At 46.3% G+C, this 24,689-nt stretch overlaps 1 protein-coding gene across 2 annotated transcripts; it reads left to right on the forward strand.

Annotated features, from left to right (window-relative positions):
- Positions 1-903: 903 nt before the first annotated feature.
- Positions 904-24,314, forward strand: LOC101440507 (cytochrome P450 4F2-like). 2 transcript variants are annotated; one of them, XM_058292572.2, is made up of 13 exons: positions 905-1,061; positions 2,211-2,409; positions 4,465-4,609; positions 7,273-7,326; positions 7,418-7,545; positions 9,390-9,511; positions 10,288-10,558; positions 11,054-11,120; positions 11,304-11,433; positions 23,093-23,226; positions 23,323-23,387; positions 23,553-23,635; positions 24,048-24,314. In XM_058292572.2, exons 2-13 carry the CDS (start codon positions 2,212-2,214, stop codon positions 24,244-24,246), a joined length of 1,596 nt encoding a protein of 531 aa, XP_058148555.1. In that variant the 5' UTR covers positions 905-1,061; position 2,211; the 3' UTR covers positions 24,247-24,314. The 2 variants fall into 2 exon arrangements, with proteins under 2 accessions (XP_058148557.1, XP_058148555.1); XM_058292574.2 differs by lacking the exon at positions 23,553-23,635 and having other exon boundaries at positions 904-1,061.
- Positions 24,315-24,689: the final 375 nt, after the last annotated feature.

Genomic DNA, 24,689 nt, shown 5'->3' on the forward strand with positions numbered 1-24,689 from the left:
CTCTATGTAGTGCATATGTCATGTGGTAGGTGTACTATGTAGAGCGCCTGGCATGAAGAGTGCCTGGCACACAGTGGTGTTATATGAAGAATGCCCGGCACACAGTAGGCACGCTATGCACAGCACTCTGCACAGAGTAGGCTACCTTAGTACAGCACCCTGCACACCCGCAGCTCCAGTCCTAGCTGCCAGCCCCTCTCCTTCTCTCCCTCTTTCTGAGGCTCCTGGTCCTTCCCACCTCCTTGTGGCACCCTCCTCTGCCCCCTCTAAGGCCCCCTCCCATACCCCTTTCCCAGATGGGGAGACAGAGGCCGCAGAGAGGGCCTGTGCTGCCCACCGTCAGTGCAAGGAGAAGGCAGGATGGGGTCTCCACTCAGGGCCCCTGGTCTGTGCCCTGCTGCCTGGACCACATGCCCTCACGGTCCCTCCCAGACTGACCCCCACTTCCCCCCATCCTCCTCTCGGGTCCCCAAACCTGAGCCCAGCCCCCAGGTGTGCTTTGCCAACCTGACCAGCGTCTTTTATCCCCAGAATTTGATCCCTGTTTTCTTTATTCCTGGACCGGTTCTAACCGGGGTTTAATTCCTAACAGGTTTTACAGTCTGGAAATGGACCTTGCAATTCCTGGTGGACTCTGGCCACATGCTGGGAGCGTTTAGGGAAAGGGATTTGACCCGTGATGCTCCCCTGTCCCCTGAACGCCTGCTTTCCCCACTGCACCCTGGCCTTGGACAGCACAGGGCTGGATGTAAACTTGGGACCCAGGGACCTTTGTCCTTCTCCACCAGCTCATTCCTCTGACACGTGGTGGGAGGGGCTGAACGCTGCTTCCCTGGCCACACTGTGACCCTGAGCCAGGGCCTTAGCCACTTTTGAACCCCCGGTCCCTCTCCCAGCCCCTTATTTTGGTCAGGAGGCCAGGCAGGGAGGAGGCAGGCAGCCAGTGGGGATTGGCTGGTTTAGCCCTGCCCCTTGCAGCCGAACTCAGCTCAGGCACCAGGGTCAAAGACATCTCAGGAGGAGGCAGGAGACAGGCGCACTGGACAAGCCTCTTCTGCCAGGTCCGGGGTGACAAGTCTGGGGAGGGGTTTTGTCTGGGTGCCCGCTGAGAAAGTGAGGGTGGTGGTGCATCAAATTGTGGTTACCGGGTAACTGCCCCCCACTGTCCTCCCTCTGGCTGTTGCCTCGTTTGGCCTTTCTGGACCCCAGCAGGCTCTTTCTCGGTATCACTCACCTCTCATTTTCTTCCTCTCTGTTTATTTCTCTTGTGTCCCTCTGTCTCTCTGTTTCTTTTCCTCTTCCTCTCACTTGGCCTCTGCCCCCTGAATTTCCCTGGGCCTCCCCCTTCCCTCTCTCAGCCCCGTGCTCACCCACCTCTAAGCCTCCTGCCCTGGCTCAGGCGCTCGCCTCCTTCACCCTGATCCCCTCCTCAATCCCCATCCCAAACCCTGTAAGTCCCCTCTTCCTTGCCCCCCTCCCCAGCTCCCTCTCTCCCCATCCCTGCTCCCCACCTGCTCCCTTCCTTCTTCCCACTGCTGTCCCATCACTGTCCTCTTCCCTGTCCCCCTCCATATTTCCCTCTGTCTCCCCATCCAAGCTCTCAACCTTCTCCACTCCTTCTCCCCATCTCTCTCCCTCTTCATCCACCCCCTCCCTTGTCCTGCTGCTCCCCTCCTTGGCCCTCTGCCTCTACTTTTTATTTATTTTTAAGGACTTATTTATTTCTCTCCCCTCCCCCCCCCACCCTGGTTGTCTGTTCGCCCTGTCTATCTGATGTGTCTTCTTTGTCCGCTTCTGTTGTTGTCGGCGGCACGGGAAATTCTGTTTTTTTTTGTTGCGTCATCTTGTTGTGTTAGCGCTCTGTGTGTGCGGCACCATTCCTGGGCAGGCTGCGCTTTCTTTCGCGCTGGGCGGCTCTCCTTACGGGTGCACTCCTTGCGCGTGGGGCTCCCCTACGCGGGGGACACCCCTGCGTGGCAGGGCACTCCTTGCGTGCATCAGCACTGCGCGTGGGCCAGCTCCACACGGGTCAAGGAGGCCCGGGGTTTGAACCATGGACCTCCCATGTGGTAGACAGATGCCCTAACTACTGGGCCAAGTCTGCCACCTCTGCCTCTACTTTATGAACCACCTTTGCTCCCTCCAAGTGCACCCTCACTACCCCTTTTCCTCGCCCTCAGAGCTCACCCTCTGTGCCTGCTGCCCTGCAGGATGCAGCTCCTGAACCTGTCCTGGCTGGGACCCGGGCCCACAGGCCCCTCCCCGTGGCTGCTCCTGCTGCTGATCGGGGCCTCCTGGTTCCTGGCCCGCGCCCTGGCCTGGTCCTACGCCTTCTATGACACGTGCCGCCACCTTCGATGCTTCCCACAGCTCCCAAGGAGGAACTGGTTCTGGGGCCACCTGGGTCTGGTGAGTGGAGACCACAACCAGGACTGGACTTCCCGAAGGGTCAGGAATGGGGCTCAAGGAGCTGAGAGATGGGGATCTGGCAGAGTCTAGGACACCCACCCTGCAGGTCCATCTCTCTCCTCCATGTACCCTATGCCCCAAGGCCTTTCTCTCATTCTTATCGCCCAGCCTGCTTGGGGTCACTTTCCTGACTGTCTTCCCCATCTCAGTGCACCCTGTCTCCCCCGGGGGCTCCCAGGTCAGGCTGCATGGGGCCCATGACCTGCTCTGCTCCCAGGCTATACCCTGGTATTGTGCCTTCCCCAGGGCACAGCCCAGTGTCTGCTCTCAGTGGACCCCAGGGCAGAGTCTAACATTCTCTGTACCGTGGGGGCACAGCTGGGCTAGAGAGGGAGTCGCCCCAACCACCCCTCCTAGGCACCTTCCTCTTCTCATCTTGCCCGTCCCCCTAGAATTACCAGTGTGTCCCGTTGCCCAACCTGGACAAAAGTTGGCTACTTCCCTTTTCAGAGGCTGTCCTGGAATTCCAAGTCTTGACCTCCTCAGACTTGACCCTGCTCCCACTTGTATTAAATGGTTAATTATCTAGATGATTGTTAATCATCTTTCTCTCCCATTAAACTGGTTAGGGGGGGGCAGGTACTCTGTCCACAGTGCTCAGTCAAAGAGCTGGTACACTCTAGACGTTCAACAAATGTTGACGTCCTAGAGGTTCAGCTGACCATCACCTCCATGGGTCATCCAAGGCCAAAGGGAGGAACTCTCCCTCCTCTGGACCAATTCTGGAGTGCACACAGCTGACAGCTCTCATAACATCCAAAGAAGAGCTACAACTTGGGAAAGGGCTTTCCAAGCCAAGTTCAGGACAGAAGTGAGGAGTCCAAGCTCTTCCTGAAGGTTCGCTGAAATTACGGGCCTTGGAATTCCCTAAGGCCACAGGATTGTCATAAAATTACTGCAATTCTACCTCCTGCCTGACCTTAGAGTCTGGTCTTAATGGCCCTTCCCTTCCTCCCATCCCTCTTGCTCTATGACCTAAGCTTAGTCAGTCTCCCTCTCTGGACCAGTTTCACCTAGCACATTGAATCTTCACCGCAGGGTCCATGGGGAGCAGGCAACAGGGTACACAGGTGAAAGTGACTCATATCCACCTGTTTGGAGAAGACTGGGCATCAGGCACAATGGGGCATCCCTGGGACAGGGGAGGATGGATCAACAAAACTGACCCCTGCCCCACCCCAGCAGGGTACGTGGCCTCAGCCTTTTTTTGTGAATGGCCCCTTGGTGGACTTGTCAATAGGTTCAGGGAGAAGATGCATGGAGATACTCTGCACCCACTCTGGTGGGCAGGTGGTGTCCAGGTGGGAGTACTGTTCTGAATTAGTTCCCGACTGTTCTGAGGGAGGGGGCTTCCAAGGCTGGATTGTGCACCATCTGTAGACCCTCCCCTGGGGAAGGAACACCAGAGCGACCACTATACAGGTTCTCCCTCCAGGACCTCTTCCACGAGCTCACCCCACATGCCCTCCTCCATGGTTTGTCCTGACTGCAAATCTCTACACCACCCCGCTCTTGTCTCTCCCCTGAGGGATCTCCACCTTCAGGGCCTCCACTAAGATCTTCTTGCAGAGGCCTCCCCCTCCCCATGACTACTCCTCCAAGGGCTCTCCCCACAATTCATTTTCCAATGCCCCTTCCCCATGCGCCTCATTACGGCCCCTCCCACACCAGCCCTCCCGCCCCTTCCCACATCCCAAGCCACCTCCCCTTCTGGCTACCGGCTGTGTTGGAACTTCTCCCAGCTTGAGAAAATCTGTCTTCTCTCAAGCTCTGCCTCTCAGTGGGTGGAGAACGTGTCTTCTAACTCTGTCCTGGGTCATGTTCTTGAGACCTTGAGACACCAGGACCTTCTGGCCTCAGAGACACTAGACACCCCCCATCACTGTAGAATCCCTACAGTGTTTGCACCAATGTAGGAGGTTGGACCAGTGTTTCAGGAGGTGGAGACCTGTAGGCGGCTGCTCCTAGGAGGTAACTGCATACCATTGTTTGCAGGTCAAACCAACAGAGCAGGGCTTGAAGGTACTGGAAAAGCATGTGGCCACCTACCCCCAGTGTCTTGTGAACTGGTGGGGACCCCTCATTCCCATTGTCACTCTGTGGCACCCTGACTTCATCCGGTGTGTCACCAACACCTCAGGTACCCATGCCGAGCTTGTGGTGATCATGCTGTGGGGGCTTCAGTGCTATTAAGATCCTTTATCCCAAGCTTTGAGGGCCTCTGCAGGGGTCCCTCTTCCCCTCTTCTCTCTCAGCCATTTTTCTATTTCGGCAACCCCTTATTTCACTGTCAGCCCCACGGTGGACCCACTGGGCCATTGTAGTCCCAAGAGGCCTCAATCCAAAACCCTGTTCTGGAAGAACCCCCAGTATTGGGGTGATGGATCTAGAGAGAGAGATCATCAACCCTATGTGGTCAGGAATGGGGACAGAGAGACAGAGATGGGCTGGGCCAGCCCAGAGGTAGGAGCCAGGCTTCTGCCAGGCAAGCTGGAATTCGTCCTGGAGGAGAGGGGACTGGAACTGGGTCTGGAACAATAAGTAGGAACTTTTATGCCAGGTGCAGGGTGCTGCTGTGGGCAGTGGTAGTGGGTGACTCTGGGAAGGACCCTAGACTCCCCTATTGCTGAGTTTAAGCAAAGGAACAATATCCATTGACTGAAAACTCCAGGAACAACTGTCATCTGGCACAGCTGGATCCAGAATTTAAAGGATGTTATCAGGAATCTCTCTCCATCTCTTAGTTCCACTTTTCTCTGGCTCAGCCTTACTTCCAAGGCAGCTCTTTCCTTGTGGTGTAAACAGTGAATCCCAGAAGCTCACTTCTGATGGGAAAGCTCTGACAATTTCCTATTTTCACAAATGGCGTGGATTTACTTTCAATGTCTTGTCTGAGTCACAGGACCAATTCCTGAGCCAGTTGCACAACTCTGATTTCCCACTCTTGGACTTCGGACCCTGAGAGCTATTGTTTTTGGGGGCAGAAAACAACTTGAATATTAAGAACTTAGGTCATGAATTCAAACACAGCTGTTCTTGGGTCTAAGTCTCCCCACTTGCTATTTGAAGGGCCCTGTACAAGTGACTTCATCACCACAACCTCTATCTCCTTCTTGGAAAAATGGAGATGAGAGGAGAACCAAGGTGAGGGTTATGTTTTGTTTTTTTTTAATTTTAATTTTAATTTTTTAATTTTTAAAATTCATTTAAAAAATATTACATTCAAAAAATATGAGGTCCCATTCAACCCCCCCACCCCCATCCCACCACTCCCCCCACAGCAACACTCTCTCCCATCATCATGACACATCCATTGCATTTGGTAAGTATATCTCTGGGTATCACTGTGCCTCATGGTCAATGGTCCACATCATAGCCCATACTCTCCCACATTCCATCCAGTGGGGAGGGTGATGTTTTTGAACCAAATGGAGAAAAACCTTTCTGCTCCTGTACCTAGAGACCCTGCAATTGTTGTGTGTCAGGCTCTGTGATCCACGAGGAGGCTTGGTGTGGAGGGCGAGCAGCTGGCTGCGCTCCTGGAGCTCAGGTCTTAGTCTCTGCACTCCAGGTGCTTCTCTGCAGCATCATGGAAAGGTCTGGAATTCATCTTTGTTCCTCCCCAGATTCTGATTTTGGAAAACGGGTCTTCTCTATACACAGGGTCTGGCGAGCATCTATGGGGAGGTGTGGCGCTGGTGGGTTGGGGCCATGTCACGCAGTCATCTGAATCTTCTGCCCACTTTCATTAATCACATCCTCTTCACTATATAGAAATTCTGCGGGCCACAGTCTTCTGCTGCTATGGTCTCTGTGCTCCCTTCAGCTGGGTGAGTGACACAGGGGTGAGTGACAGGAGGAGCCACTGCCCCTGCCAACCTGAGCCCTTAACTGTCAGACCTCCAGTCATTTCTGGTCTTGTGTGGACATGTCTATGTGATGTTTGCTGTGTAACAACACCTGGTCACTTCTGGTGTGTGCTTACACCTGGAATCAAGTGTAAATGTTCTCCATCATGTCTGGGGCTCAGCTGTGGCCATGGATATTTAGGTTATGTCAAGGTCTGTCTAGGTCTTGGCAGAGATGCTGTTTAGGAGAGTCTGTTTCCCCTCTTGGTCATGTCTGAGTGATATTTGTGTCTTTTCTGAGGTCAATTCTGGAATGAGTCTGGTTCCCAGGATCACGCTGGGAAATATCTGTGAACTTATTGGAATCATGTGTGAGGCAGGTATAAGGTATGCCTGGATCACCTCTGGTCCATTTGGGGACATGAACAAGAGCATATTAATATTTTGTCTGGAGCAGGACTGTGGGGCAAGCAAAGGACATGTTAGATTGTCTCCAGCCCATGTCGATATATGTCGTATTATGTTATGGATATGTTAGTGTGTCCCATGCATGTTGTGGCCATGTGAGATATCATGGTCCGTGTATGGAGTTGTCATACAATGCTGAGGTGTTTGGGGTGACCTAGGTTCACAAGATGCTCTTTGTAGAGTGTTGGCTGTGCTCAGGTGCTTCAAAATATGTTGGCCATTAGAGGAGACATGTTGTGCTGTGCTGTGGCATGTTGATCCATGTCAGTGTGTCTAAGCATGCTGGAGCTTGTCTGTGGGTTCTGTCTTTTCTGTAGTCTGTGGCTGCAGCCTGGTCTAGTTCCCCTCGCCTCCCCCTGCTCTCTGCTTGCTCTCTGCATGGCCCCACTCCTGCAATGCTGGGTTTGGTGGGAATGAGGGCAGAACTGCCACCTGTGACCCACCCTTGTGCCCTCCATGGCTCCTGATGACCCATCTCACCTGTCAGCTGCCATTGCACGCAAAGACATGTTCGTCTACCAGTTCGCGAAGCCCTGGCTAGGTGAGTAATTGCAGGCAAGGGGGGTTATGAACAGTCATGGGGGCCAGGAGAAGGGGTGCCCTCACCTATTGCTCATGGCTGTCTCTACTAGGGGATGGACTTGTGATAAGTAATGGTGACAAGTGGAGCCGCCACCGTCGCATGCTGACCCCCGCCTTCCACTTCAACATCCTGAAGCCCTATGTGAAGATTTTCAACAAGAGCACGAACATAATGCACGTGAGTCCCTTGAACCTGAGGTCCCAGATGGAGCTAGTTTTGGGTGGAATGGACTTCAGATACATCTGTAATGGAGTCTTGGCCCTGTTGTGTGGCTTCGAGTCCATTGCTATTTCTCTGTATGCCTCAGTTTCCTTATCTGAAAATGGTGATAATGATCTACACCCTGAAGGGTGATCAAGATGACTTCATGGAAACATGTCCCTCAATCATATATGTGATTAGAAGGCATTGGTTTTTAGGCTCCCTACCAGAATCCTTGGAATCCTAAGACAGTGTTGATGATAATAATGAATGCTGCCTAGAAGCTATTCCTGAGTAACTACTTCAAAACTCTGATTTAAAACATTAGAGTTAATTACTGTTGGAAATCTATGGGTGAGTTGGCTGGCTCTACTGGGTGTGGATGGGCTCATTCATGCATCTGTGATCAGCTGGGGTTCTGGTAAGCAGATATGATTGTTCAAGCTTGCCTCTTACATATGCTTGGGGCTTGGCTCACTCAGGCTGACCTAAAATAGTCTCTGCTGGGTGAACGGTAGTTTTCTCCTTGATATCATTCATGCTTCAACAGGCAGCCCAGGCTTGCACACATGGCAGAGGCAGGGTCCAGGACATTGAGAGAAAATTGTAATGCCTCTGGAAGTCTAGGTTTAGAATGATCATTCTTCACTTTCACTGCATTCTATTAAACAAATCAAGTCACAAGACCAGCCTAGAATCACAAGATGGGGAAGTCAGCTCCACTTCCTAGTGGAAGAATTGGCAGTCACATTGCACAGAGTGTGGCTATAGGGTGAGATGAAACATTGGGGAAAAATAGAGTAATCTGTCTGTCATTTTCCCTACTTGTAATCCAATAACTTAGTTTGTCACTCTTTCATGGATTCTTCGAGAACACACAAGACTCGAGTCAGAGTCAAAGAGTTAGCTATTCATGGCACAGTGTATGCTTCATGTTGGTTTTGACTCTTTCCCCAAGTCACAAGTCACCCAAGTCTCATAGGGTGACACAGGTATGCTTAAATCAATGCCTGGCCATGCAGACCATTGCATTAGAGGGTAGGAACACTAATTTTAGGGAATCTGCAACTTGCATAGGAAGAACAAGAATGCTTGATTTTGGTCCAAGAGAAGGCATTACCTCATCCCTCAAGGATGCTTGCTGCAAGCACAATTCTGAGAAATGGTTCAGGTAAAGAGTGCCAGGTGTTTGAATTCCTGGCATTTCCAGAAAGATGTAAACTCCTTCGTAGGGCCCATGAAGGACTGCTTCTCTCAACATAGGGGGTATTTTTCTAATCAGTCCATAACAAGGATGATAATGATGACCATAATGAAAGATAATATTTATTAAGTACTTACTATGCATCAGAAACTGTGCCATTCTAAGATATATGTTGTCCAATTTAATTTTCTCAACCCTATGAGGCAGAGATGATCATTTTTGCCCTAACAGAAATGTTTAAACAGAGGCTCAGCGGGGTTAAGGACCTTGCCCAGAGTCATTCAGCTGTTACCTGGTCTCCTTTATCTGACACGGAAGATCAGCTTAACTTTATGCAAGATTTGACAGCTGGTACCCAGAAGAAGATGTTCATTTGATTGAGGACATACAAGCACAGCATGCCAAATTGTGGCTTGAACCCTTGTCTCCTGACTCCCAGGCATGGAATCTTCATGTCCTGTCACTGACGCCTTCCACTCCCACTTAAGCCTGGTTGTCCCTGAAAGTGGATGCCTGGTGTGAAGGACCAGGCTGGGTTCTGAGTAGATTCCAACCTGGTAAGTGGGCTGAGGTGCACATAGGGATCATCCCCATTTCTTTCCCTCTCTTTTGCCAGGCCAAGTGGCAGCGCCTGGTCTTGGAGGGCAGCTCCTGTCTGGACATGTTTGAGCACACCAGCCTCATGATGCTGGACAGTCTTCAGAAATGCATCTTCAGCTTCGACAGCCACTGCCAGGAGTGAGAATTTGGTGTCCATTCACACAAGGGGAATAGGTGGGGGGAGAGAGAGAGGAGTGATTATAGCAATGAAAAGGGCTTTCCTGGAGAAGGAAGGTCAGAGCAGAGCAATGAAGGACAAGGGAGGGGAGAGAGAAAGAGAGGAAGTTCCAGGCAGTGAAAATATTAGAATAAAGGCAAGGAGGGCTAGAAGAGTAGGACAATGAGGCCACCATGGATTGGGGTTGGGGAAGTTATATCTTAAGGACTCTCATAATCCAGGCGACAGTGTAGGAATTAATCCTTATGTTTCTTTAGAAGCTATGGAAGGGGATGAGTAGATAAGAGGTTTGTTCTGAGTAAAGCTTTGTAGATCTGTTTCTTTGTAGGTCTGATTTTGACTGTTGTGTTGACATTGGACATAAAGAGACAATAGAGAGGGCTGGGCCAATGGATCCATTGGGAAGATGATGCCTGAGATGGATGGAGAGTTTGGGGGAGGAGAAGGAGCATGCATGATGGTTATTGGTCAAGAAGGGAGAGATAGTCATGTAGTCCCAAGCTCTGCTCTGAGGACATGAGGACTGAGAGGTAGCTCACTGATATGAGGTTGCAGGGAGAGAAGAAAGTCTGGAGAGGCACACCTCCTGAGTCATCCCCACTATGTATCCCTGGGGAAAACTTTTCCTGGATGCTCAGGTTCCTGGTAGGAGGTAGCTCCCAGGTTCTGTTTGGAGATGCTCCTTGGCCTTCATGGGTGTTAAGTTGTTGCTTCCCTTTATGTCCTCCTCCTCCAGGAAGCCCAGTGAATACATCACCAGTATCTTGGAGCTCAGTGCACTTGTGGCGAAACGGAAAGAGCAGATCTTCCTGCACAAGGACTTGCTGTACCGCCTCAGTTCTTATGGGCGGCGCTTCCACAGGACATGTCGCTTGGTGCACAACTTCACAAATGCTGTCATCCAGGAGCGGCGCCGAACGCTCCCTGATAAGGCTGCTGATGAGTTCCTCATGACAAAGGCCAGAACCAAAACTTTGGACTTCATTGATGTGCTCCTGCTGGCCAAGGTGAGCTCCTTTGGGATCTGAGTTCAAGATGTAGGCAGGACCTTGATCTCAATTGTTAGACCAAAGAACTCGGATTCAGTCCAGAGGGCACTTGTGAGCCATGCGAGGTGTTTGAGAAAGTGAGGGATTCAGTATCTTATAAGGTGAGCAAATGTCTCTTGGGGAAGGCAATGTGTAACTTTCAATGCACATTACCAGTATATCATCTCATACCCCAGATTGCTAGGCTTTTTTTTCTTAGAAAGCTCTCATTATGCAGAGATGGGAAAATATTTATGGAGCATTGATGGTTTCCATTAGTGTCAAAACAAGAGACAAGGACAACAGCAAGGTGGATTGTAGGGTGGGGGCTATGGGGATGGTGGGGAAGGGATGTTCTAAGAGTGCAGGGTGTGCTTGAGTTTCTGAATGGATGATGGCTCTTCAGACAATGTCTTGGTTAGGGTGGGAGGCTCTCAGAGCTGGAGTGATTCTGGAGTCTTGCAATCTCTTCAGGATGAGGATGGGAAAGAACTATCAGATGAGGACATCCGAGCAGAGGCTGACACCTTCATGTTTGCAGGTGAGAGTCCCAGCCTGGGATCATGGTAGCACTAGGCGACTCTCCAGTCCAAAATCTTGGTGGGTGGACCCTGGACCACTCTATCCTGCACTGTCCTCCTTAAGGACTCCATGGCAAGGAGCTGCCTGCCCTCTGGTGTTTAATCAATCCAGAGGTTCAAGCCCACCTGACTGTTCCCCTCAGGCCATGACACCACGGCCAGTGGCCTCTCCTGGGCCCTGTACAACCTCGCTAAACACCCAGAGTACCAGGAGCGCTGCCGGCAGGAGGTGCAAGAGCTCCTGAGGGACCGCGGGTCAGAGGAGATTGAATGGTGAGTGCATGTTCTCATGACCTGTCCCTAAGTCCCTCTCATTGCCTCTGCTCTCCAGATGGGGACAGAAGAAGATCTTTTGGTTGATTCTTCCTTTATTGATTAGTGTGGCTAGGAGGAGAGCCCAGTGACAGGCCATGGTACGCAACCTGGGTCTCAATGGAAATGGTCCAGGTTTTGGGTGAGAAAGATCTGGCTTCAAATCCTCAACCTACTGTTAATTTGCTGATTTATGAAAATGGGTTATGTCTTCTCTTCAAGACTGAGTTTCTTCCTCTAACATGGGACTAATCTTCAATCCCCAGGGATCTGTGAGAGTTAGCAGCAAAATGTAAGGGCAGATGCTGGTTAGGATGTGGTCAGTTAATGAGCTTCTCCTTTCCTCCCTTGCTTTTCTTCCTTGAAACCATGGTTTTCTGAATATCTTTCCTCTCCTGAATATTTTCTCTTCTACTGCCACAAAATTCCTACTCTATTGTGTGGCCCAGGCATTCTTTGAAGACACCTATGGGTAAGAACTTTCCATCTCTTGCTGAGGAAATCCTCCATCACCCACCTGCCTTGAATTGTACTCAACCCCACCTCTGCTCACAGCCTCCTTCTGGTCCAGGCATGATCAAGTCTCGAGTTGTACCTTCTAGGCACTCCCAGACTGGTGTGAGAACAGTCCCATTTCAAGAGACTCCCAGCTCACATGGGCTGGTTTAGGGCTAAGAGAAATTAAGGAACACCTAGGGTGGTGGTGGAGTGGAGAAACCATCTCAACTAAGATCTTTTTTATCAGTAGTCATTTAGGTGCTTTAGGCCAAAGAGTACAGTGCTTTCAGCCAAAGAGACAAATGCCAACTAGAGAGGGAAAGGGAGAGATAGAGGAAAAGAGGGAAGGATTCCAGCAAATTGCATAAACCAGGGATGTCCAAATCTTTTTGTAGTTTAGGGCTTCCTGCCTTTTCTCCCGTGATGGTTTTGCAGAAGGAGCCAAGGATGTAGTTGGTGCTGTAAACTTTGGAACCTCAAGCTGTCCTCATTACCCCTAGAACTGATGAGGCTTCTTACAACTTTCTCCTTTGCCAGGGGTAGGACAGAGTCACAGCTGTGTGGAATAATCCAAGTTGTGCAGGTCTAGACTGTAGTTTGTCAGGGAGCCTAATGAGGCTTCACACCTGTTTCTCCCCTCCCTGGGTCAGGGATGGAGCTGCAGGTGTGGGCAGCAATCTATGCAGTGCAATTCCAAGATGCCTGCAATAGCCCTGGTAGACTTCTGATTATTCAGTCTGTGCCAGCCAAATGTACCTGCAGTTACCTGGATAGGCTGGTGCAGGTTCTGCCAGCTTCCTCCCTGCCAGAGTTGGGGCTGAATCCTAGGCTAGGGCTGCAGGCTGATCTGGGTGAAAGAAATGGGTTACTATCGTCACTGTGATTATCAGCATGGCTTCCCCTCAGGCTAGGGATGTTGTCAAAATGGTGGCTGGCCTCTTTCTAACTTGGACAGATTCACATCCCAGCTTTTCCTAGGAATTTTCCTTAGCCAACTGAGTCTACTAATTAGTAGCCAAAATCAGCACCAACTGTCTCCTTCTCCCCTGTTTGTGGGAAATGGAGCTTCAAATTCCAGCCACAGAATAGCTCCTCAGGCAGCTTATGCTGCCTGACAGTCACTGGCCTCCATGGATTGGCTGGTAATTTCACAGAGAGCCTGGCGCAGGTCCTTCCAGCTTCCTTCCTACCAGAGGTGGGGCTGGGGCTTTGGCTAGAGCTTCCATCTGGCCTGGATGGAAAGAATGCGGCCCCAGCAGCACCATGATTTCCCCTCGTGCCAGGCACAGAGTTAAGATGGTGGCTCCTGGCCTCTTTCTGAATTGGACAGGCTCAAACTTTAGCTGTTCTCAGGATTATGCTTTAGTGCACTGCCTTTACTCCTCTGCAGCTGAAGCGGTGCTCAACCATCTCTTCCTCCCCATTTTTGGGAATTGGAGTTTTCAGTTTCAGGCATGGTGAGATCCATAGCTCCCAAGGCAGCTTGTGCCTCCAGTGGATATTGGGCACTGGTCTCCAGGGCATGGAACACTCTTCCTATTGAGTCTTCTCTGCAGATGGGCTGTCTCCTCCTTACATTCCTTCAAGGATGTGGCAGAATGCTCTTCTAGTCTCCTGGAGCCCCCCTAACAGGTGCTTCAGCTAGCTCCAGATAGCTCTGGGTGTTTGCTAACTGCCCTGTAGCAGGAGCTGATTTTAGGAGTTCCTTACTCTGCCACCATCTTGCTGGTTGTCTCCCAAATACTTTTGAAGTGTGTGGTGTGAGAGACAGACAAGTTTAGGAGATAAAGATGGTGTATTGCAACAGAGTCTCATTGTGGGAAATCATTAATGCATTCAATTGTATTTATCCCTTTTTCATTATAGAAGTTACAGGTTTGTAGAAAACACAGTTTTCATATGCTCCCCTATTATTAACAACTTGCTTTAGTGTGGTGCATTTATTGCAATCATGAAATCATATTACTATAATTGTTCTATTAACCATAGTCCATGGTTTATAGTAGGTTTCACTGTTTGTGTTGTATAGTACTATGATTTCTTGTTTGCTTTTTTTTTCATTTACAAAATTTATTGAAGTTTATCACTCATACATAAACATACATAAACAATAAGTGTATAGTAAAAGTTGTGACCTTAGAAAAAAACCTGCATAACATCATACAGGGCTCTCATACCTTACCCTTCCATCAATCCTTTGCATTCTTGTAAAACATTTTTTAACAAATGTTAAGTAATATTTTGAGGATGATGAATCATCATGATAGATTCATCATCCTCAAAATATTACTACTAATCAAAGTATTTTACATTTGGTGGTTTTACCCCCCAATGCACCTTATTAATATTATTATTATATTATTCATACAGGAACATACATAAATAATAACTGTGTAGCAAAAGATGTGAACTTAAAAAGCAAATGAATATAACATCATACAGGGTTCCATAAAACAACCCACCACCAACACCTTGCTTTGTTGTGAGACAGTTGCTACAAATGAAAAAAGAATATCTTCAAAGTCTTACTACTGAGTATACTCCATACATTACATTTGGTGTATTTTTCCCCCAACACACCCTATTATTATTTTTAAAATATTTTTATTACGGAAGTTGTGAACTTGCTGGACAATCATGCTCATGTGCAGAATTCACATATACCATCACTCCATCAACACACCATACCATGGTGGAACATTTGTAACAGATTGTGAGATAATATCATCAGGCTATTACCACTAACCATGGTCTATAGCGAACATTTCACACACTTTTTCCATATTGCCCCATTATCAACACAGTATATCTTTGACGTATAAGCCTTAATATTACAGTATTGCTGTTAACCACAGTCCCATAGGCCACTCCAGTTCTATTTTTCCCATGCTTCTCCACATTCCCTCCACAGGGCAATAGTTATGTATACCTGCTCTAGCTCAGAAAGGATACTCTTACAACTCTCTGTACCATCAATTCTCATCCATCTCTTGGTTCACTGTGATATCCAGTCTCTAGATTATCCTCTCACTTTTTTTCAATTGACATTTACATCCCTAGACTACCCTTTCCATACACAATCCCATTTATAAACCAGTTGCTACTTACTATAATGTGTTACCATCAACTCTATACATTTCCGCACTTTTATAGTGAAGTTAATTACAACCTCTACGTACATTAAATCTCAGTTGTCATTCTCAGCCCTTCCCTTATCTCCTTTAAGAAACCATCACCTACCACCAAGTCTTGAAGCTGTTTTCCTACATTACTTTTAGAAGCTCTGTGGTTCTTGCTTTTACATGTGGGTCTTTCATCCTTTTAGAGTTGATTTCTGTACAGGGTGTGGGATAGGGGTCCTCTTTCTTTCTTTTGGCTTTGGATAGCCAGTTCTCCCAGCATCTTTTGTGAATGGACTTTCTGCCCGACCTGGGTGGGTTTGACAGAGTTGTCAAAAGTCACTTGTCCCTAGATGTGAGGGTTTCTTTCTTTCTTTCTTTCTTTCTTTCTTTCTTTCTTTCTTTCTTTCTTTCTTTCTTTCTTTCTTTCTTTCTTTCTTTCTTTCTTTCTTTCTTTCTTTCTTTCTTTCTTTCTTTCTTTTCTTTCTTTTCTTTCCTTTCTTTCCTTTCTTTCTTTCTCTCTCTCTCTTTCTTTCTTTCTTTTCTTTTAAATGTTACATTGAAAAATATGATGTCCCCATATACCCCCCACCACTCCCCCCACCCCTCCCACATCAACAGCCTCTTCCATCATCGAGGCACATCCACTGCACCTGGCAGATACATTCTGGAGCACCGCTGCACCACATGGACAGTGGTCCACATTGCAGTCCACACTCTCCCCCAGTCCAGACAGTGGGCCATGGCAGGACACACAACGTCCAGCACCCATCCCTGCAGCACCACCTAGGACAACTCCAAATCCTGAAAATGTGCCCACATCATATCTCTTCTTCCCTCTTATTACCATCAGCAGCTACCGTGGCCACTTTCTCCACATCAATATTACAATTTCTTCCCTTACTATTCACAATTGTTCCCCAGGAAACACCAGTAAGTCCACTCTAATCCATTCTCTATTCCTCCATCTTGTGGACCCTGAGATGGTTATGTCCAGTCCCCCTCTACCTCAAGAGGGGCCTTAGATTCCACATGGATGATGGATGCAATTCTCCTGCTTGCAGTTGTAGCCATGAGCTATCAATTTGGTTCCTTTGGTCTATGTGTCTGTCTTCAGGTCAATACAATGATGTTTTTACACTGTAGCTGAGTAATATAATTTATTTATTTATCTATCTATTTATTTATTTCTCTCCCCCCCTCCCCCGATGTCTGCTCTCTGTGTCCATTCGCTGAGTGTTCTTCTGCAACCACTTCCATCCTTATCAGTGGCACCGGGAATCTGTGTTTCTTTTCGTTGCATCGTCTTTTTGTGTCAGCTCTCCATGTGTGCAGGGCCATTCTTGGGCAGGCTGCCCTTTTCTTTCGTGCTAAGCGGCTCTCCTTACGTGGCGCACTCCTTGTGCATGGGGCTCCCCTAGGCGGGGGACACCCCTGTGTGGCACGGCATTCCTTGCTTGCATCAGCACTGTGCATGAGCCAGCTCCACACAAGTCAAGGAGGCCCAGGGTTTGAACTGCGGACCTCCCATGTGGCAGGTGGATGCCCTATCCATTGGACCAAGTTGCCTTCCCTGGGTAATATAATTTAAACTTCTCATGTGTGAGTCCTCCAACCTTGTTTTTTCTTTCTAAAAATGTTTCTGGCTATTTGGGGTCCCCTTACACTTCGAAATAATTTTGATAATTGTGTTTTCCACTTATTTAAAATACGCTGGGGGAATTTTTTATCAGGTTTGCATTGAATCTGTATATCAATTTGGGTATTTGGGCAGAATTGTCATCTTAATGATATTTAGTTTTCCAATCCATGAGCATGGGATGTTCCTCCAATTACTTAGGCCATTTTTGATTTCTTTTAACAATGCACCGTAATTTTCTGAATACAAGTGCTTTACATCCTGAATAAGTTTATTCTTAAATATTATTCCTTTTAGTCTCTGTTGTAAATGGAATTGTTTGCCTGACTTCCTTCTCAGATTGTGCATTACAAGTGTCTTTTTAAAAGGACACATATTTATTTATTTAAAAAGAAACTTAGATTACACAAAAAATATATGGGGTTTCCATATGCCCCACTCCCTAGCACTCCCACATTTTCCCACATCAGCAACAACCTTCATTAATTTGGTACATTTGTCACAATTGATGAACTCATCTGGGGCATTGCCACTATGTGAAGACTATGGTTTACACTCTTTCCTGCAAATTATTGCAAATTATTATATGATATACAATGGCTTGTATCTGCCATTGAAATATCATTCAGAATAATTCCCAAGTCCCAAAAATGCTCCTAAATTACACTATTTTCCCCCCTCTCTCCCCTCAGAAACTCCAGTAGTCACTGCCTCCACATCCATGATAAAAAGTTCTTCCATTCCTTGGATCACAAATCTAAAGTAGACCAACTGTATGTCTACTCTAGTACATTGTCTGTTCCCCAGTCCTAAGATGTGATGGTGATGCCCACTTCACCTCTAATTGAGCAGGGGCTTAGGTACCATGTGGCAGACAGATGGGGCTTTCTTGCTTGCAGTTACATGCTCTCTCTGTTCCTTGAGATGGTTGTTGTCAGTCATCTTCTCCTTGTTAGTTGTCCTGGGTGACTCCAATGAACTGTAGAGTAGGTGATGCAAGTCTGTTGAGATTCAGGGCCCAATTGGCCCATGGACAGACCAAAGATTTAAGTCTCTTGGACATACAACTATCAACTCTAGTACTAACTGTAGGTTCAGATAGAGGGTCAGCAGAACCATATGTAGGGAAAACACAACTGAGTCCTACTCTATCACAATAGGGAGTGTAAATTCCAAAGTAGGGCCCACTGGCAGGGCACCAAATTCCTGAGCTGTCTGCTCTGTGTATAGTGTCTGGATATCTTCAGAGACCTCAGAAGACTTGCTGTTTTTGGTAATATTTACTTTGTCAGTCTATGCATTCCTGCTGAGATGTGCTTAAGTGGATCCTCTGAATCTTGAAGACCTTATGTTGAGTGAAGCAAGCCAGGCACTGAAGGGCAAATATTACTTGACCTCACTGATATGAATTAAGGAAACTGAGCATGATCACAGAACTAGAGTCTGGAAGATATGCTTACAGGAGATAAGTGTCTTGTAAAGTCTATTTCATATGATTGAAGTATAGCTACTCCTGCTTTTGTTGTTGTTGTTGTTCAGTGCATGCATAGAATAACTTTTTCCAGCCTTTCACTTTCAATCTGTTGGTGTCCTTGGGTCTAAGTTAAGTGTGTTAGACATTATATAGGTGCCTCATATTTTCTTTTCCATTCCACCAGTCTGTTCTTTTCTTTTTTAAAATTATTATAGTCTTTTCAGAAAAAGATACACAGATCACATAAAATGTTACCTTAAAAAATAAAAGAGGGTCCCATGTACCCCCACTTCTCCCCCCAACTCCTCCCACATCAACAACTTCTTTCATCAGTGTGGCACATTCATTGCATTTGATGAATACATATTGGAGCACTGCTCCACAGCATGGATCATAGTTTACATTGTAGTTTACACTCTATCCCAGACCATTCAGTGGGTTATGGCAGAATATATAATGCCTTGCATCTGTTCCTGCAATATCATTCAGGACAACTCCGAGTCCTGAAAATGCTCCCATATCACACCTCTTCTTCCCTTTCCCTGTCCTCAGTATCTCTTGTGGCCACTGACTCCACATGAATGATACAGTTTCTACCCACTCTCTAACCCAACCCCAGCATGGGACATGATTCCTGGGGATAAGCCTCCCTGGTGCTGAGGTATTACAACCAAGCACCAGCTAGTGATGCAACCAGAAAAAGATTTTGTATATAAGGAGTGAATGGTAAAAACAGAGACTTTATATGGCTAATAGACTTCAAAAAGGGTTGGGAGATCATCATAGGGGTCCTGCTTATGCATATCTCAGCAGGATCTCAGAGACAGCCAAAGTAGACACAACCCCAGGTAGTGGTGCTCTGAGGGCTAAGGAGGCACACAGGTCCTACAGTCTTAACAGATGACTCTGGAGTTCAGTGCCTTAGCAGTGGCCCTCTTTTTCAATTTGTGTTCCTAAGTGTGATGGAGTTGGACTTAGATGTGACCTGTCTATGCATATTTCCTCTGTCCCTTTTACTGAACCTTTGATTGGTGCTGGTGTTGATGTATGCTCAGGAGACTTGAATCTCTGGACTGGCCATGGGCCAGCTGGGCCCTGAACCTCAGCAGGATTGTTGGACTTACCCAGGTCCACTACCAGGGAGTAGGCTTGTCAACCACCACACCAGGGAACAGGGAGAGGCTACAGCTGCAAATAGGGGAATCCCATTCATCGCCCATGTGAAATCTAAGCTCCCTCTTGATTTCGAGGTGGATTGGACATTTCCATCCCAGAGTCCTCAGGATGGAGGAATAAAATATGGATTAGAGTGGACTTACTGGTATTCTACTACTGAATTATTGTGACTTTAGCAATGGAAGAAACTGTAGTCTGTTTCTTTTGATTGGGGAGTTTAAGCCATTCACATTCAGTGTTATTATTCTAAAGTTTTTCTTTCACCCATTTTAACCCTTGGGTTTTATCTGCCATATTTTATTTTCACCACTCTTTTGAGACTTTCAGTTACTTTTACTGATATACTCTTCTTTTCTAGATTGTTTTCCAACCCTCTCTCTCCTGTCTTTTCTTTTCAGACTCTGGCACACCCTTTCATGTTTCTTGCAAGGCCAGTTTTTTTGTTATCTGTGAATATTCTAAACTCGGACTCATTTTTGAAAGACAGATTTGCTGGATATAAGTTCTTGGCTGGAAGTTTTTCTCTTACAGTATCTTAAATACATCATACCACTTTTTTTGTGCTTCTGATGAGAAATTGGCACTTAATCTTATTGGTTATCCTTTATATGTTATGCATTGTTTTTCTCTTGCTGCTCTTAGAATTCTTTCTTTGTCTCTGCCATTTGACATTCTGATTGGTATGTGTCTCTGAGTTGGTCTTTTTGGATTTATTTGGATGGGGGTACATTGTACTTCTTGGACAGGAATATCTATGTCCTTCAATAGGGTTGGGAAATTTTCTACCATTATTTCTTCAAATATTCCTTCTACCCCTTTTTCCTTTTCTTCTTCTTCTTGGATACCCAGGACACATATGTTTTCACATCTCTTGATGTTGTTTAGTTCCCTATGACCTTGTTCACCTTTTTCCATTCTTTATTTCATCTGTTCTTTTGTATTTTTTCCCAGAGGTCATGTCTTCAAACTCACTAATCCTTTCTTCTGCCTCCTGAAATCTGTTGTTTTACAACTCCAGTGTATTTTTAACATTTTATTTTTTTAAAAAAGATACATAGATTATGTAAATATTACATCAAAATATAGGGAATTCTCATATGTCCTGCTCAAAACCCCTCCCACATTTTCCAACATTAACTACACACTTCATTAGTGTGGTATATTTGTTACAATTGATGAATACATTTTGGGGCATTACCGCTAAGCATGGATTATAGTTTATATTGTAGTTTAAACTCTGTTCAGCACAATTTTATAAGTTACATGAAGATAAATATGACATAATGTTATATATATCATTTCTCTGATAATTACTAACTTTGAGCATACTTTCATTTTTGAACTCCCATGAATTCCTAGTTCATATCCATTGCCTATCTTTCTGTTGGATTTGCTGTTATTTCTTTTGTTGATTTTAGAGAATTCCTTGAGTACTTAGGGACATTTGGCTGTTAAGTTTGTCTATGTTGTCTGTTTTTAGAAATAACAGAAATATTCTTTGTTATTAAGGTTTATTATTAACATAACAATTGCATTTTCTATTACTTCCTTAATTTTGATGCATTTTCCTAAATTTTATTTGGTCTTGCAGTTTGTACTTTTTGGATTTTAAGAAGTGTTTCCTACCTCTAGGCCACAAAATTGTCTTACATTATCTTCTTTTCCCCCTCTCCCCACACCTGCGAGATGGTTCACTGTCTGTTTGTTCATTGTTGTTTTTTTTCCATTGTCTGTTTTATTTTTCTTCAGGTGGCACCGGGAACCAAACCCATATCTCTCATGTGGAAGTGGGCATTCAACTGCTTGAGCAACATTGCTCCCCACATTATCTTCTTTAACTTTTAGTTTTACCTTTCTTGATAGGTATCTAGTCCACCTGTAGTATATGGAATAGATGATGATCTAGTTCTATTTGTTTCCGTATTATCAGTTGTTTGAACACTGCATCCATCCATGCACAAGGTCTTATTGGGTTGAACTTTACCCAATGTTAAGTTTTCACCTATTTATGTGCATGTCTCTGAGCTCTCTGTTCTTAGTCATGGATCCATTTTCCTGTTCTTGCACAGGAATACACTATTTTTTTTTCCTTCTTTTTCTTATTAAAGCAGCTTTGCAATAGGTTTTGATATCTGGTGGAGTAAATGTTCTTCTTTGATTTTTTTTGGTTTTAAATTGACCTAGCTCTTCATGATCTTTCATTCTTTCAGAAAATTTAGAGAAAGTTTATCAAGTTCCTAAAATAATTCAACTAGATTTTTACATGATTGAATTGAATATGTGATTGTCTTGTGGAATAATGATTACTTCATGATATTAGCACAGACTGTCCTAGAGTGTGAATGGATCTCCATTTATTCAAATAATCTTAATGACTTTTAATGGAGTAAGAGATTTCTGCCTAGAGATTTTAAGTATCTAGTTTTAAATTATCCCTTAGACACTTGTTATTATGGAAATTATTATATTCTATTGATATTTTGCACAATACCAGTAGGATAGTATTTATAAGTTCATTTGGAATGAAGGGCTTTCATATTTCTTGTTATATTTAATCCAGTTATTTTATATTATTATGATTACTGTGTTTTATTATGTTTTCCAACTGGTTGTTATTTTTTATAGAAAAGTTAATGACATATATATATTTACATTAACTTAGAAAATACTAAAGATGGCATTTATATCAGTGGGGAAAATGTGGATCATTTAATAAAACTTCTTGAGAGAACTGGAGAGCAATCAAGAAAAACATTCAATCTGCTTCTCAGATCTTCTAACAAGATAATGTCCACATGAAACAATGAATTGTTAAAAACAAACAGACAAACAAAAGGTAACCAAACCCAGTGATTGTATTTAAAAAAGAAGTCTTAAAACTTCTAGAAGAAACCATGGGGAAATAGGAGGCCCTATTTTGACACAAGTCTCAGGAGATGTGCAAGAAGAAATTGGTACACTTTTAGATGAAAGAGATTCAAAGTAGTGTAAATGTAGTATGGCACTATATAATTTTTTAAAATGCAGAAATGTAATGCTGGAAGAATACACAAAGAATTAATATCTTGGATAATGTGTGGGTAGGGGAAGTTGGTATTGCTGGGTCATAGTGGTGCTCTTTTATAGTTTTCAAAATTTGAACCATTTGTCTTTATAGCCATTGAAATGTTAAAGAGTTACCCAAAAAGAAGGGGTAAATAATTTACCCTGTTACTGAATTCTCAGTGTTTATGAAATTTTTCCAGTGGGTTCTTTTGTGCTTTCTGAAAATAAAGACATTATCAGCCAATGACAATACCTTTCCTCCTATATTTTAAATTACATTAGTCTTCTTTTTTTCCTTGTCCAATTGCATTAGCTAGTATCGCTCATAAATGTGAAATAAGAGTAAACCATTGGCTGTGCTTATTTTCTTATTCATTCATCCTTTGGTTTTGTTTTCTTACCATGCAGAATATACTATTTTCATGCAAATTTTCATGGATGGTTTCTGGGTGTTGGTTTTGTTTAGAAGATTCTAAAATTAGCTGTCTAAATTTTCTCTGGCATTTTCTGATATTATTTTTCTGATCCTCAAGTTTCTGATGTATCAGGGATTTGTTTTGTTATAGAGAGTCAGAGCTAGAGAGAGGCGATGAAAGGGTCTCATGGGGCAAGTTGGAGCTGGGGGAGTCTGTCTTTGCTCCCTGGTCAATTGTGGGGGGATCTCAACAGGGACGACCTGGCCCATTTGCCCTTCCTGACCATGTGCATCAAGGAGAGTCTGCGGCTGCATCCCCCAGTCACCGGCATCCTCCGCCGCTGTACCCAGGACGTGGTGCTCCCGGACGGCCTGGTGATCCCCAAAGGTATCCACAGTGACATGGATGGGGACCCTTGGGCAGGGAGCTGGTTTCCTTAGGCATTGGGGGCCCTGGTCCTGACTGTTCCCTCCTCTTCCACAGGTGTAAACTGCCTAATCAGTATTTTCGGGATGCATCACAACCCGACAGTCTGGCCAAATCCTGAGGTGCTGCCCCTTCCCCAGTGATTTCACGTCCAGGGACCTGAGGGGATGGTGCAGAGTCTTGCCCCGGGAAACCAGATGCACCTCCCCCACCATACACACATCTGCCTCTCAAGAGCATGGTGTCCTGGGAGAATAACCTTAGCTGTCCTGCCTCATCTGCCCCAGGTCTATGACCCCTTCCGCTTCAACCCAGAAAACACCCAGAAGAGGTCACCTCTGGCTTTTATTCCCTTCTCAGCAGGGCCCAGGTGAGGCCAGTGGGCGTCTGGGGTGGGGAGCAGGAGAAGGGTGACTGGGGTCTGGGATTGCGTCTAGACCTGATTGTGGGGGAAGAGGAGGTTCCAGGTGGCCGGCTTTCTAATGCCCCTCTTTCCCCTCCCTGGGAGGATGGACAGTGACTGAAGAAGCTGAGTGAGGTCCAAGGAGAGGTCCCTGGCCTTCTCAGAGTCCCCTCCTGCACATCTGCTGGTCTGAATGGGGTTTGGAGTCTGAGCCAACTCTGAGGACATAGTCACACGGGGTTCCTATGCATGATTAATGTCCACTGCTCTATTGCTCAGGCTGATGTGGGAGAAGGTTGGAGTAGTAGACGAGGTCCAGGAATGATGGCGGCCCAAATGGGAGTCCTGGGCACAGTCCAATTCCTGATCCCGTCCACAGGAACTGCATTGGGCAGACATTCGCCATGTCCGAGATGAAGGTGGCCCTGGCGCTCACGCTGCTGCGCTTCCGCATCCTGCCAGGCATGACAGAGCCCCAGAGGAAGCCGGAGGTGATCCTGCGCACGGAGGATGGACTTTGGTTGCGGGTGGAGCCACTGAGCGCAGGTCCTACTGGATGCATCGACAAAGGGCCTTAGACCCCATCCCTGACCCCACCCATTCGCCTTGGTAGATTCCCTGGATTAAAACATTGCTGTCATCTCTGGTCAGACCTCACTGTGGTTCAGCAGACGGCCTTTGGAGACTGAGTGTATCCAGGGGATGATGGTGGCAGTTTGGAAGTGGGGCTGCTGTCTTTATTGTCTATGACCTTTATTGTCTTTCAGGCTGACCTCAGAGGCCCCACCATGATGGTGAGTTCTTCAAGAGCCCAATCACCGACATTCTCCTGTGGGCCAGAGGGAGCCGTGGTGGTGTTTGAGCAGGAAAAGGTCCAGGGTTAAGGATGGATTTAAGGGGACAGCTTGAGGTTCTGAGTCGAGGGAGAGGAGCTCTTGTAATAGCAGATCCTTTTCTCTGGGCCACAAAGGCGTCTGGCCTGACTAGAACACAGGGTAGAAGGGCTGCAGCCACACCCAGT

Source organism: Dasypus novemcinctus, unplaced genomic scaffold, assembly GCF_030445035.2.
Source record: "Dasypus novemcinctus isolate mDasNov1 unplaced genomic scaffold, mDasNov1.1.hap2 scaffold_124, whole genome shotgun sequence".
Taxonomy (NCBI): domain Eukaryota; kingdom Metazoa; phylum Chordata; class Mammalia; order Cingulata; family Dasypodidae; genus Dasypus; species Dasypus novemcinctus.

Excerpts from the sequence above, each read along its gene's own strand:
- LOC101440507 (XM_058292572.2), top strand. The coding sequence starts at position 2,212 with ATGCAGCTCCTGAACCTGTCCTGGCTGGGACCCGGGCCCACAGGCCCC. Across the intron at positions 2,410-4,464 it reads TCTGGGGCCACCTGGGTCTG|GTCAAACCAACAGAGCAGGG; the intron begins GTGAGTGGAGAC and ends CATTGTTTGCAG. Across the intron at positions 4,610-7,272 it reads GTGTGTCACCAACACCTCAG|CTGCCATTGCACGCAAAGAC; the intron begins GTACCCATGCCG and ends CTCACCTGTCAG.